The sequence below is a fragment of the Acomys minous genome (genome assembly GCF_964271855.1).
Source record: "Acomys minous genome assembly, chromosome: 10".
Lineage (NCBI taxonomy): Eukaryota > Metazoa > Chordata > Mammalia > Rodentia > Muridae > Acomys > Acomys minous.
The window spans coordinates 55,470,383-55,486,137 of NC_140491.1; the positions used below are offsets into that span (position 1 = coordinate 55,470,383).

Consider the following 15,755-nt stretch of genomic DNA (forward strand, 5'->3'; position numbering starts at 1 on the left):
TTCTTTCTCTAATGCTCAGCAGTTCACAGTGTCTTAGATAATTGAAAAAATGGTCCTTCAAACCTCATTTTTTGGTCGTCTATGACAGTGTTAATTGTTCACTACAAGTTAATTTCCTACCAAGCTTATCACGCGTCCTAAAAAATGTCACTATCCATACAGAAAATGGTACCACTTCTTTGTCTTACAAAATCACAATTTACCCATTGTTATAAACATCTTATGTAGGTAGGCATACGTGTGTGCATGCAAAAGTGTGTGGGCCTGTGGGCATAGAGGACAGAAGAGGTTGCCGATCCCTCAGCGCTGAAGCCAGAGGCATCTGTGGGGACACACCTGGCTTGTTACACGGGTGCCGGCATCTGAACTTGGTCACTAATAGGTGCGCAGCAGTTCTAGAATGGCTGAATTGATCTCACCATCCCCACACATCTTTTTTGTAAGTCCACATCATCCTTTTCTGTTCAGTCGTCCCCTTTCATTTGCCCTTTTCTAGCACAGCAGCCACATTCTACATCTGCTATCAGAGGAATATACACAGAGCCCTTTGGGGGGTTTTTGTTTAACAAAAGTGTGACGTTATCATGGAAGTTTTCACTGTCCCTTTTATTAAGTCACCATACAAAGTTATAGGCTTCTTTTTTTTTTTTTTTAAGATTTATTTATTTATTGAGTATACAGTGTTTTGCCTACACATACACCTGCACACCAGAAGAGGGCATCAGATCTCATTATAGATGGTTGTAAGCCACCATGTATGTGGTTGCTAGGGATTGAACTCAGGACCTTTGGAAGAGCAGGCAGTGTTCTTAACCTCTGAGCCATCTCTCCAGCCTGTTATATGCTTCTTTTTTCGTGTCATACTCTGTCTCATTCATCCTCCTCTCCCAGTGCCCCCACCCCCGTCACTCCGCAGCCTCCTCCTGCTGCTCTCCTTTCCTCTCAAGCATCCTCCCTCCTGCCTTCACGTCACATATATGCCATTATCTTATCTCTTATTCTCCCCTCCCCCTTTGCATGATGTCTTCTCCACCTCTCATAGCCCCCTCCTTACACAAACACACACACACACACGCGCACATGCACATGCACACAGGCGCATGTACACATGCACGTACATACACATATGCACACACGCGCACACACACACACACACACACACGCGCACATGCACATGCACACATGCATGCACATGCACACAAACACACAGGCGCATGTACACATGCATGTACATACACACACGCACACGCACACACACACATTCTGTATATAAAGTATCTGGGTCTTTCATATGAGAGGAAACATGAAGACCGTGCTTGAGGATGGCATAGCTTATTTCACTTACTGAATATCCTCCAGTTCTATCCTCTTGCCTATAAATGTCATCGTTTCATTTTCCTTACGGATGAATAAAATTCTATTGTGCATCACATTTTCATTATCCTTCCATTGACTGGGCATCTAGGCTGATTCCATTCCCACATATTGGTAGCAGTGCAATAATAAACATGAATATGTAAATGGCTCTATGGTATACTGACTAAGATCCCATCAAACAAATCCCCAGGAGTGGCATTGCTGGGTCACATGGTCATATTCTCTTTTCAGTTTTCTGTGAAACAGCCATATGATTTTCATATCGGCCTCCCTGGTCTACACACTACCACCAATGTACACGGACTCCTCTTTCGCAGCACACAGGCTAGGAGCTGTCATTTGTTTTGTCTTTAATGAGTGCTACTTGTGAAATGTGATCTGAAAATAGTTTTCCCTTTAAGATTTGTTTTGCTTACCTGTATCTATGTGTTCTGTGTAAGTGTGTGCTTCCGGTGGCAGAAACTTAGAAACTTATAGAGACCAGAAAAGGAAAGCAGGTAAGCAGGTTTAATGCTATTAAGAGTTTGGCAGTAATGAGCCCCCCCCCCCTCGTGGGTACTAGGAAGTGAACTTCAGCCTTCCACCACGGCCACAAGCACTCTTAGCCATGGCGCCATCTTTCCTGTCTGAGGTCTAGTTTTAATTTGTATTCACTGACAGCTGAGAACATGAAACATTGTTTCAAATTGGCCATTTTGTTTCTCCCTTTTAAAAACTATTCATGGAGGGACTGGAGAGATGGCTCAGAGGTTAAGAGTACTGGCTGATGTTCCAGAGGTTATGGGTTCAATTCCCAGCAACCACAGGGTGGCTCACAAGCATCTATACTGCCCTCTGGATGCAGGTGTACATGCAGAAAGAGCACTCACATAAAGGTAAATAAATAAATCTTTAAAAACAAACAAACAAACAAAACTACTCATTGGGTTCAGGAGTGACAGTTGAAAGCAGGTCCTTCCCTGGTAAGGCCTGAGATCGCTGTAGCCTGGCAGATGCCAAGTCCCATTCCCCATGAGACCAGAACCCAGAACAAGGGGACCAGCCAGCCCAGGTTTCTGAGTGATTTGTTACCTGGCAAACAGAACAAAACAAAAACACATCCAATCAATCACTGAGGAAGGTTATTTGGTGACAATAACTGATCATATAAATTTATAATATGTTTTTTACCTTCTTCCGTTGAAATCAGTCAGACCAAATCCATAAAATACAGGAACTCCCAAATAATTAAGTTTTCTCTGTTCTATCCACTTTTGGACTGCAAAGAAAATTTTTTATAAGAAACAGGAGTTAGAAAGGTATTTTTACCTTTGTATCGATGCTTAAACTTAATTATCTAGCCAAAGTAGTGATTATACCTTCTAAGAAAACAAAATCTTTAAAAAAAAAAAGATACACTTATGCCCTGGTTTCAAACTTTCTATTAATGCTATAATTAATGCCAAATACTGGTTTTAAGATAAATTAGCAGTGCAATAAAAGGCATAGTCTTGCAAAGTGCATTGCTTTTATTAATAAATATTTCTATTCGTGAAAACAAATCATGTCATCATATGCTGTTTCTAAGTGGTCTACACATTGACGACAAAAGATGAGTGCTTTCCCCACTACCACCTGCATTTCAACGTCTAAAGCCACAAAGCACAGAGTGGGCAGAAAACGTACCTGACTGGGACACTGCTGTAAAATAACTGTTTTGAATAAATTTAGCTTGCAAAAACATCATAATTGAATTGTTTAATCCAGTTAAACAATCAGGTACTTTAATCACCATTTTCACTTCTCTACCATATGTGTTTCATGCTTAAGACAGCTTTCCTGATAAAACAATCAAATTTAATGGCTTCTATTTGTCACTCTGACACAGTTGAAGCAGTTGGTGGTGACTACAGTCATAGTGTTTAGAAGTTTATTAAGGAAGGCAAAGTTAATTATTCAGACCAGATCCATCATTCTTTCTCTTAAACAAGATACACGGGACCTTGACCACACTAGCCATTATGACTCCGGCCAACTTCTGTGTTTCGCTTAGCTCTTAGAAACCTCTTCCCTCTTCTTCAAATCAGCTTATAATAGTTCCACATTCAAGTCTCCAACTGGTAATTCTTATTTATGATATCCAACACCAAATACCTTCCCAACGGTCACCTCTCTAATAGTTTCTCATTTCCAAATACTTTAGTCTACCTTACAACCACTCCCTTCTGTGTGTGTACGTGTGTGTGTACGTGTGTGTGTGTGTATACATAGTTTAGTTTTTCCACTACCCCATTTCTATCTAAATGCGTCTTTATAAAAGAAATAATTTCCTTCTACATTTTATGCTTAGAGAACTCTTGATAATTCTACAAGTCAGCATGTTATGTAAAGTAGTAGAAAAATACTTTGAGTTAAAATATATAACCCGTTATGTGTGCCATATCAAGATGTGGATGCCATCTGTCTTGCTTTTATATGTTATAACCGTTAAGTATATCACTTTATAATAAAATTTCTTATGGAAAAAAAATTTTCCAGAAGGCCAGAAAAAGACCAAAATGTTAACACTTACTTGAGCAAGTGCATACATGGCAGTAGCCGTTTAGCTAATTTTACTTACTATATTCTTTTTTTGCAGCTCTCTGATAAAATTTCAGCTCTGAAAATAATGGGCCATTTTCGTGATATTCCTGTGGAAGAAAAATAATAAGTTTACTAGGAAAAATTATCCTAAAGATAAGACAAATTGTATTTCAACTGTGAAAGTAGTTAACCTTAGATCCACTTGCAAAATACATAATAGTTAGAGAATTCAAACACAGGCACCAGATTTCCACTAAAAAATTTTTTTAAAAAGGCACTAAATAAACTTGAAAAGTCTTATTTTAGACAACATATTGTACTGCTGTCCTAATCTAGTCTTACTCTTGAAAGAAGTCTTCTGCGAAATCTTATTAAAAGCACAAGAACCATATGCATTCATAACCACTAGCTGTATAGCGACGCGTCCTTCAGGGCAGGCACACTGCAAAGTACTGTGGGATCGCCTCGCACGGCTCCTTCACTGTCTACTACACGTTCTTCGTTGCGCTGAGCCCAGGGGATCTGAACAGAAGTGGAATTCCACAGAACTTTTAGACCCTGACTACCTAAAAGAGTGTAGGAAAGAAAGTAAGAGGCCGGGTCAGATGAGGATAGAAGACAACACAGCACAGTGGTTCACCAGTCTTGACATGCCAGCATCATATTTGGTCTGTGGTTACAGAAATTAAGGTGAGAAGTTGTTTTTAAATAAGAATAAATCAGAATGAGGGTAAGTCAATCCAGGAATAAAAATGTACGAACAACACTTACCACTTTTATTACATGTCTTGCATCTTTGCTTGGTTTAATTGTGGGGAAAGCTGCAGAAAAGGGGAAAATTGGAAAATAATAGTTAATTCAAATCATTGGATATCTACCAAATCACAGAGAGATCTTAGATCTTTTAGTGGGTGATCCAGATTTCCTACAAGGCCTCATTTTTTGAATATTTATTTTTTATTATGTATACAGTGTTTCTGTTTGCATGTACAACTACACACAAGAAGAGAGCAGGTGTACCCCATTATAGATGGTTGTGAGCCTCCATGTGGTTGCTGGGAATTGAACTTTGGACCTTAGGAAGAGCAGCCAGTGCCCTTAACTTCTGAGCCATCTCTCTAGTCCCCACAAAGCCCCTTATAACTATGGCACCATCTCCAGTTTACAATAGGTGCCACTGAAGCTGGGGAAATGGAACAAATTTCTCATCTAGAAAAATAGACTGAGGTCTGCAACTCCTATCGGTCTGACAGAACACGCTGCCCATCATATTCTATATTCCCGCACTCAAACACAGGAAATGAACAGACGATAGCAATCTGTGATCCACATGTAGGGGAAGGTAAGAAAGCTAAAACAGATGGGGTTGAGCACGTTGAAGGTGTTCCAGGGATATAATTCTTACATCCTTGTCAGGATGGGGGCTTCTCATTGATCAAGCTGTCGAATGACCCATGCTCTTGTAAGGACCACTCACTCACTCTCCTGTAAGGACCCCTCACTCACTCTCCTGTAAGGACCCCTCACTCACTCTCCTTAAGAACCCCTCACTCACTCTCCTGTAAGGACCCCTCACTCACTCTCCTGTAAGGACCCCTCACTCACTCTCCTGTAAGGACCCCTTACTCACTCTCCTGTAAGGACCCCTCACTCACTATCCTGTAAGGACTCCTCACCCATTATCCTGTAAGGACCCATCATCCATGCTCCTGTAAGTAACTCGAAAACACTCATCGGTCTGTTAAACTAGTTTTGGGTGCAATCTTTCCTTTCATCTGTTCCTGTCATTATATCCCCAGGAAGTGACACAGAATATATGATACATAAACACCACCCAACAAAACCAAAGATAAGCCGGGGAGGAACAATCACAATGGAAAATAATCTATGCAACTAATGCTGAGCTTCTTGTGGGTGGAATGCCAGAAAGGACACTCCTGAAATGGCTGCCTTTCCCCATGTTGTATGGGATGGGATGACTTCTCCCCGTAATAACAAGTACCTGTTCCTGCTGTGTTTCGTAAGACATGCATGCAAGCCCGAACAATCTAAGGTATCAGAGTCCCTGGGAGGAGCCCCTGGTTTATTGTCTTCCTTGACATGCAATGAGGTGGTGTGCCTACTTGATGAATGGGGTCTGTCCCATGCCCCAAGCTACCAATGGGCCTGAGAATAGACCTTAATGATCTGAAGCCAGAATGTATGAGAAGGACTCTAAGCCAGGTGCAGTGTCAGCTGTATGGTCTCTGTCGTGAGCACTAAGGCAACTGAAGCTGACCTGTCTGCCCAGAAAGAACCGGTCTAAGTGACAAAAACCAAACAAGCAAACCAACCAACCCTGGGGCTGCTATCTTCTAGTTACGGTTCACTGTGGCAGGAAAAAGGCAGGGGTAAGGATGAGACTGAGGAATTAAGTGTAAGTGTTGAGAGTACAAAACTAAAGAGTCCTTGGGGTGCAAAAACTTGGACTCCTGGGGATAAGCAGTGAGTAGAAGAAAGAGGGAGATGGTGAAGAGATAGAAAACATTCTTCTAGTCCAAGCTCTACGCAGAGGAAAGAAAGATCCCAGATGGGGCCTTAACCATGGCCCAGTGGAGGAAGCAGTAACCCTCCCCTCAACTCCACACCCTGTAGTAGCGAATGATGAAGCCTGTCCCCACCCCAGGAGAGTGAGGCTACTGACTGAGGGTGGATGGGGTCAGCCTGCGTGATATGGCAAGAGAAAATAAACATGAAATTACTCATCCCTCCTTGAAACAAAAGCTGCAATAACCTGAAGTGACACATGCAAAATTAGTCCCTGCTGGACCAGTTTATATGAGCGGGCCATTAGCCACTTGCTTCTCACTGGCTGAAGTTCCCATGAGCACCACTAACTGAAAACACAGAAGATGATGAACATTCCCGAGGGAACGGGGCATGTCAGAGGCACGGCTTGCTGCCTCAGTCACTGAGCTCATAACTGTGTTCACAGGAGAGTTAGGAAAGAGGCTGATCCGGAAGGGACCTGGGGACTAGTACAGGGTTTTATGGACTTGGCTGAACCTCGTGGTGAGAAGTGATTTTAAGGAGACCGGAGCGGCACTGGCACATCACAGTGTAGGCAAGTGTGTTAATAAATCATGGCACTAAAGCACTGTCTTGGTCACTCAAGGAAAGAGCAGCAGCATTTTATGTTGAAGCAGAGTTCTTAGGAAGAAAATCTGACAGAAAAGCACACTCTGTCCTAGGAAGCTTCTGGAAGCCTTGAAGGCCTGGGCAAGAAGGGCTGGAGGACAAGTGATGAGAACTGTGCAGGTGACAGCGCTTGTGCCTGACTTTATGTGGGGACATAATGCCCGTAGAGGATTGGTAAACTCCCTGCAAAAAAAGGAAAGTGAAGTGAGGACTGGAATGTAGAGCCCACCGTGGGTATGTTTGGAGCTTTGCAGAATCAAGGAGTCATTCCAGTGGTAGCTGCATCACCAGGAGTGTAGCCCCGCCCGACCCCGCCCAACCCCACCCTACCCTACCCCACCCTGGCCTTTTGAGGAAACACGAGATGCAACTTAGGGTGTGTGCTTTCATGCCTTATGGCATCTTGCTAACTTATCAAAACATCTCTCCCTGGCTGCTGAGTCACAGGACCAATAAGCCCTTGGCTGAAATGAAAGGCAAAGAGCCTCCAGATAATCTGCTGCCCTGTGTTCAAAAGTTTCACTGTAGAATGAAAGACTAACCTCTACATATCTTGAAGATTTAGAAAAGCCTCTAGAAGACCTGTCCAGACCGCAGTAAAGACCTCCGAGGGGAGTCAAAGGCACTCCTCAGTGCCATGGGGCTGCTGAGTGAAACCCCTGGGCCCTGGCTGGGCCACGTCCCTAGGAGTTGTTGGCCACAGAGGCCATAAAGGCTCTTGCTACTGGTATCAATTACACGGTAGAAGCATTTGTTAACTCCCTAGTGACAAACACACTGGATCCTCTGATGAAGAATGTAGAGAAATCAAAGACCTGGAAACTCCTTCCCCACTGGCTGGTTTCATAGCACTGGGCTGCTGGGAGAGCATTGTCACCAACAGATCTGAGGGAGATACTTTGCATGCTATGGTACCGTCATGCTGGGCAAGAGGTAAACAGCAAATTCACCAAATTCAACCATTCAAACATTCTTTCCTGGAAGAAGAGATACCCATAAGCAGGAAACAATTGCTAGAGGAGAGTCTCCTTTGTGGAGCTGCCTATAAACTAGGCAGAGAATGCCAAGAATACAGTTTTCATGAATTGGCATCAGTGTTATCTATCCTTCATGCTTTTATACGTAACTCCAATAACGTCGCTGGTTCATCAAGCTGTAATTAGATAGAATCTTTTATTTGTCTGTCCACATTTTCCATTTGTATCAATAATAAATAACCGCTAAAAAATCTAGAGTTTACATTTTAGAATAAACCAATCCCATCTTTTACACAATGATTACAAGAGTATTCTGTCTTTAAATCTTAATGAATATACACATATATTAGTTATAGTTAGGGGCCTACCATTTTGTTGGTCTTTTATTCATTCCTTCACTCCTCAGTTAGCTATCCTTATCAAGAAGCTAGCATATGCCAGGTACTGGGTTAAATATTCAATTTCGAGACAGGAGAAAATAACAATGGTAGAACTAGAATTGAAAAAAATGAAAACTGGCATCATAGCCGCAAACATCAAATCCTGTACATACAGTTTCAGTGTTTGGTAAAGATGCTATGTCAGGTTAGTAGTAGTAGTGATTTCCTCATCTAAACTTATCAGTAGTTATGCTTGTATCATTGTATCATTGATTCGTATCTTGTGAATCAAATATTATAAGAGCTCCATCCTGTCCAACATTACAACTTCCCAGTCTTACCCTCAGCCCTGAAGTACACTGCCTGCAGGGTCCTTCTTTCCACCTCTGCCCCAGCCCCTGGGAACTCCATAGAGCCTCTTGAGACCCAGACTTCCTCTCTCACACCATCCCTTTGTGTCAGCCACTAACACCCAGATTCACTCTCTACTGGGGAACCATGTCAGCTTGGGATCTTCAGTCGCCTTCCTGTCTGCCATTGCAAAGTCCCCAGTCTCATTCTCAGCCCAGTAGCAAACCACCTGCAAGGGACTGCCTTCCTATCTGGCTCTGTTCCCTAGGAATCCAGAGATCCTCCTGGAAGACCCAGCCTCCCTCCATCATATGGAACCTCTCGGGATCCTCTTTCTTCTAGCTCATCTCTATCCCTTCATGTCAGCTCCTAAGGCCTAAAAATACATTGTACCCAGGACTCCAAGTGGCCAGACCTGATGGGGACTGAGAAATACCCTGTACCAGGCAACCCACACCCACTGCACTCTCCAAAGAACCAGAAAAGGATATAGAAACCAACTAACTGAAAATCTACCCAACAAAAGCAAGACCATTCATCAAAACCTAGAATTACAAGCTTCCCAAGCCTAGATGCCTAGATACTGGTGTAAAAACGAAATCAATAACACTGTGAGCAATATATCTTTACAAGAACCCAGCAATTCTACCACAGAAAAAAACTGAGAAAAGCAACATAGCTGAAGCACATGTTTAAAAATTAATAATCTAGGCAAAAACCACCCAGCAAATCTGGGACACTGTGAAATGACCTAATTTACAAATAATAAAATAGAGGAAAAAAAATTTTTGGCAAAATCATTAAAAAAAAAAAAAAAGTCCATAACCTAAAAAAAAATGCATGCTTATAAGGTACAAGAAATATCCAAAACACCAAATTGACTGGACCAGAATAGAAATTACCCTCAGCACATAATCAAAACATTGAACAAAGAAAGAATATTAAAAGCTACAAAGGAAAGAAGCCAAGTTACATATAAAGACAGACCCATTAGAAAAACACCTTTTTTCAATGGAGACTTTAAGTACCAGAAGGGCCCAGGTAGATGTTCTATGAACTCTAAAGGATCACAGATGCCAGCCCAGAATACTATGCCCAACAAAACTTTCAATTACAATTGATGGAGAAAAAATACATTCCATGATGAAAACCAAGTTTAAGCAATATTTCTCTGCAAACTCAGCTCTACAGAAGGTGCCAGAAGGAAAACAGCACTCATAAGATGTTAATCATACCCAAGAAACCACAAGAAATAAATAATCACAGCCCAGCAAATACAAGTGGTGTGGTGTAGGGGAAGACCACACCATAAAAACAAAATAACAGGAATCCACAAACACTGCACATTGATAACTCTCAACATCAATGGTTTCAATCTCCTAGAATAAGACGCAGACCAACTGGATTAGAAAACCGGATCCATCCTTTTGCTGCATCCAAGAAACCTACCTTAACATCGGGGATAGACATCACCTCAGGTAAAAAGATGGAGAGAGATACAAAACAGTAAGCTGATATAGCCATTCTAATATCTGACAAAACAGACTTCACACTAAAACTAATTAGAAGAGATAGGGATGAATACTACATACTCAAAGGAAAAAAAAAATCCACCAAGAGGATAAGGAACTTTAAACATTTAAGCACCAAACACAAGGGCACCCAACCTCATAAGAGAAATACTCTGACAGCTACAATCATATCTTGATCCTGACAAGTGATATTGGGTGACTTCAATAACCTAGGCTCACCAGTCATAGGGCATCCAGACAGAAACTAAACGGAGAAATACTGGAGCTAAATGATATCGTACATCAAATGGACCTTGCAGATATTCACAGAACATATTACCCAAACACAGAAGAATATACCTTCTTCTCAGCAGCTCATGGTACTTTCTCAAAATTGACCACATACTTGGACACAAAGAGAGTCTCAACAGAAACATGAAAATTCAAATGACTCCCTGCATCATATCTGATCATATCAGATTAAAGCTGGATATGAACAAGAGGAACAACAGAAAGCTTACAAATTAATGGAAACTGAGCAACTCGCTACTGAGAGAGAAGAATGGGCCAATACATAAATTTAAAAATTTTTAGAACTGAATGAAAATGAATACGCACACATGGAAACTTGGCGAAACAGTAAAGGCAGTTTTAAGAGGAAAATTCATAGTACTAAGTGCCTACATTAAAAAAAAAAAAAGAAGAGATTATGTTATTAGTTTAACAGCACAGATGAAAGATGTAAAACAAAAAGAAAAAATAATATGAAAAGGGAGTGCACAGCAAAATATAATCAAATTCATGACTGAAACATGAAAAAAAACATAAAACTGAAACAAAACAAAATATAAAGAACCAACATGGGCTAGAAGATTGGCTCAGAGGTTAAGAGCACTGGCTGCTCTTCCAAAGGTCCTGAGTTCAATTCCCAGCAACCACATGGTGGCTCATAACCATCTATATGAGAAATGGTGCCCTCTTCTGGTAGGCAGGAACACACGCGGGCAGGATGTTATATACATAATAAATAAATCTTTTTTTAATAAAAAATTAACATAATATAGTTGATAAAAAAATCAATAAGATTGCTAAATAAACTCTTATTCAAATTAACTAAAAGATGGAAAGATTCAAAATGGTAAAAATTAGAGGTGAAAAGTGGGTATAACAATAGACACTAAATACACCCAGAGAATCACAAGAGCATACTTTAAAAATCTGCACTTCACCAAATTGGAAAACCTAAAAGAAGCAAACAACTTTCTTGACATATACCATCTATCAAAGTTAAATCTAAATCAGGTAAGCAATCTACACAGACCTTTAACCACCAGTGAAATAGAAACAGTCATTAGAAGTCTCTCAACCAAAAAAGTTCAAGGCTATATGGATACTGGGCAGAATTCTACCACACTTTCAAAGAAGAATTAGCACCAATACTCCTCAAACTATTCCACAAAGTTGAAACAAAAGGAATGTCTCCTAATTATTTTTACAAGGTCACAATTAACCCTGATATCAAGACAACATAAAGGCCCCACAAAGAAAGAATTACAAACCAATCTCCCTATGAACATAGATGCAAAGACGCTCAGCAGAGTACCTGCAAACAAAATTTGGGAATATATCAAAAAGATTATCCATCATGATCAAGTAGGGTTTATCCCAGAAAATGCAGGGATGGCTCAACATATGTAACTTACTACATAAATAAACTGAAAGACAAAAACCACATCATCTCATTAGATTCAGAAAAGGCAAAATCCAACACCCCTTTATGATAAAGGTCCTGGAATAGAAGAGACATACCATAACATAAGAAAGGCAATTTACAGCATTCTCACAGTCAACATCAACCTAAATGGAGAGAAATTCAAACCAGTTCCGCTAAGATTCAATATAGTATTTGAAATCTTAACTACAGCAATACAACAACAAAGATCAAGGCAGTACCTTAGAAAAAGAAGACGTCAAAGTATCCTTATTTGCAGTTAATACAACTGCATACATAAATAACCCAAAAAATTCCCCCAGGAAACTCCTAAGCTGATAAACCCTGTCAGCAAAGTAAGATACAACATTAACTCACAAAAATCAGTAGCTCTCTCATATACAAATGACAAACAGACTGAGAAAGAAATTAGGGAAACAATGCCTTTCACAATACGTCCTCCCCGCCAAAATAAAATGTTTTATGGTAACTCTAATCAAACAACTGAAAGACTTGTATAAGAAATTAATAAGAAATAAGAATAATAGAAATAATATAAAATAATTATTTAAATACAAATATATAAGTATATTGTATATAATTTTATATATTACATATTTATATATACATATAAAATGTAAATATAGAAAGAAGAAATTAGTGAGAAATTAAAGAACATATCAAAATGTAGAAAGATCTCCTATGCTCATGAATTGGTAGGATTAATAGAATAAAAATGTCTATACTACTAAAGTAATCTATAAAGTCAACGCCTTTCAGCTTCATGTGGAAATACAAAAAGTCCAGGTAGCTAAAATAATAATAATAATGATAATTATTATTATTATTATTATTTATTATAATAATATAATATATTATATTATATGTTATATAATATACAATATAATATATTTTAATAATATAATAATAAATTATTATTATTATTATTATTATTATTATTTAAAAACTGCTGGACATATCATCTCTGATGTCAAGTTGTAATACAGAACTATAGTAATAAAAGCAGTATGGTATTGGCACAAAACAGACGGATTGATCACTGAAACTGAGTTGAAGACCCAGAGGTAAGTCCACAGACCTATGGACACCTCATTTTTGATAAAGACAGCATCTTCAACAAATGGTGCTGATTTAATTGGATGGACCCATGGAGGAAAATGCACATAAATTGATATCTAGTGCCCTGCACAAAACTCAAGGCCAAGTGGATCACAGACCTCAACATAAGCTCAGATACACTGAAACTGATAGAAAAGAAAGTGAAAATTTGTTTTTAACTCATAGGCACAGGAAAAAAAAAAGCTTTCTGAACGGAACACCATTGCACAGGCACTCAGAGAAATTAAGGAAAGAGACCCCATGAAACTACAAATCTTCTGTATGGAAAGGAAACCATCAATCGAATAACAAGGTGGGTTACATAATAAGAAAAGATTTTTTTTTACCAACTACATATACAACAGAAGGCTAATATCTAAATTATCTAAAAATCTAAAAAACTGGACATCAAGAAAACAAATAGCCCAACTGAAAAAATTGGGTACAGACTTAAATAGAGTTCTAAAAGGAGGAAACACAAATGAATGAGAAGCATTTAAGTAAATATTAAACATCCTTAGTCATCAGAGAAATGTAAATCACAACTACTTTGAGATTTCATCTTACATCAATCAGAATGTCCAAGGTCAATAAAACAAATGAGAGCTCATGCTGGTGAGAATGTGGGGGTACACTCATGCATTGCTGGTGGGAGTGCAAACTTGTACAGCCACTGTGGAAATCAGCGTGGTGGTCCCTCAGGAAGCTGGGAAGAGATCTCAAGTTCCAGCTATACCACTCTTGGGCATATACCCAAAGGACTCTAAATCCTACTATAGAGACATTTTTCAACTATGTTTGTTGTTGCTCTATTCATAATAGGCAGAAACTAGAAACAGCCTAGATGTCCCAGTACTGAGAAGGACGTATACACCAAGTTGCATCTTTAACCCAGGAGCTATCTCCAATCGATAACCAACTACTTGGAAAGGAAACTAAAGAACTTTGGTACACATTCATTTATGTGTGGATGTTAGCTGCTAAGTTCTCCATAATCAGGCTAAGGTCCATATAACAACAGAGGTTTGGCATAGAGTAAGGGACTAGGTGGGAACTTAAGGTCTCCCTAGGAAGGAGAAATAATATAGTTATGAATGGACGGAAAGTGGGGGAACTGGAACCCAAGGTTAAAATGCGGAGGGGATGCAAAGAGAGGGTAAGGAAAGAAATATGGGGAAGAACTGCTAAAAAAAAAAAATGAGAGATAATTTGAGGGCTTGTATGGAAACTTAATATAGTACAAGCTCCGTAAAACATATATTGATGAAATAAATCTGATTTGAATCAACAAATAATGAGAAAGACAAAGCCTCAAGTAGACATCTCTCTCCACCAAACTGGACTCCAGTGCCCAGAATGGGTTACAACAAAATGAGTTGGCAAAAGGAGCCCCCTCAGGCTCAGGGAACTCTTCAGAAGAGGAAGTGTTAGATTGTAAGAACCAGAGGGAGTGGAAGACACCAAGGAAACAAGGCCTTCGGGACAAAACAGGACTGATGCATATAAATTCAGAGACTGTGGCAGCAAGCGCAGCATCTGCACAGGTCCACACCACGTGGAGTCCTAGTACTGAGAAGGACGTATACACCAAGTTGCATCTTTAACCCAGAAGCTATCTCCAATCGATAACCAACTATTTGGAAAGGAAAAATTAGTTTTACACAATGGAGTCTCACTAGATAGGAAGCACACTGAGGGCAGGCCCCAAGCCCAGCACACATGACCAACACAACATGGGCACAGTCACACTGAGGGCAGGGCCCAAGCCCAGCACATATGACCAACACAACATGGACTCGGTCACACTGAGGGCAGGCCCCATGCCCAGCACACATGACCAGCACAACATGGGCTCAGTCACACTGAGGGCAGGCCTCAGGCCCAGCACAGATGACCAACACTCATGGGTGCAGTCACACTGAGGGCAGGCCCCAAGCCCAGCACATATGACCAACACAACATGGACTCGGTCACACTGAGGGCAGGCCCCAAGCCCAGCACAAATGACCTACACAACATGGGCTCAGTCACTCTGAGGAGACCCCAGGCACAGCACAGAAGGCCAACACTCATGGGCTCAGTCACACTGAGGGCAGGCCCAAGCCCAGCACACATGACCAATACAACATGGACTCAGTCACACTGAGGGCAGGCCCCAAGCCCAGCACACATGACCAACACAACATGGGCTCAGTACACTGAGGGCAGGCCCCAAGCCCAGCACACATGACCAACACAACATGGGCTCAGTACACTGAGGGCAGGCCCAAGCCCAGCACACATGACCAATACAACATGGACTCAGTCACACTGAGGGCAGGCCCCAAACCCAGCACACATGACCAACACAACATGGGCTCAGTACACTGAGGGCAGGCCCAAGCCCAGCACACATGAACAACACAACATGGACTCAGTCACACTGAGGGCAGGCCCCAAGCCCAGCACACATGACCAACACAACATGGGCTCAGTGGTGATTTTCGAGTCTATTTTGTCTCACAATGCTTTGCCTGAATTTTTGTTTAACCTTTGCAGACCTTCTGCTTACACATTATGGTTTCCAAACTTCTGGTTTTGTGTATGGGAA

The 15,755-nt window shown here is 40.7% G+C and overlaps 1 protein-coding gene across 1 annotated transcript in view; it reads right to left on the bottom strand.

The window, feature by feature from the left end:
- The window catches only part of VRK2 (VRK serine/threonine kinase 2), a 99,942-nt gene that overhangs the window by 51,134 nt on the left and 33,053 nt on the right, over positions 1–15,755 (bottom strand). The window contains exons 3-5 of the mRNA XM_084799578.1: positions 4,711–4,760; positions 3,977–4,046; positions 2,548–2,635 (exon numbers count right to left, since the gene is read on the bottom strand). Of these exons, the coding sequence (XP_084655704.1) occupies positions 2,548–2,635; positions 3,977–4,046; positions 4,711–4,760 (208 nt within the window). The remainder of the gene's footprint in view (positions 1–2,547; positions 2,636–3,976; positions 4,047–4,710; positions 4,761–15,755) is intronic.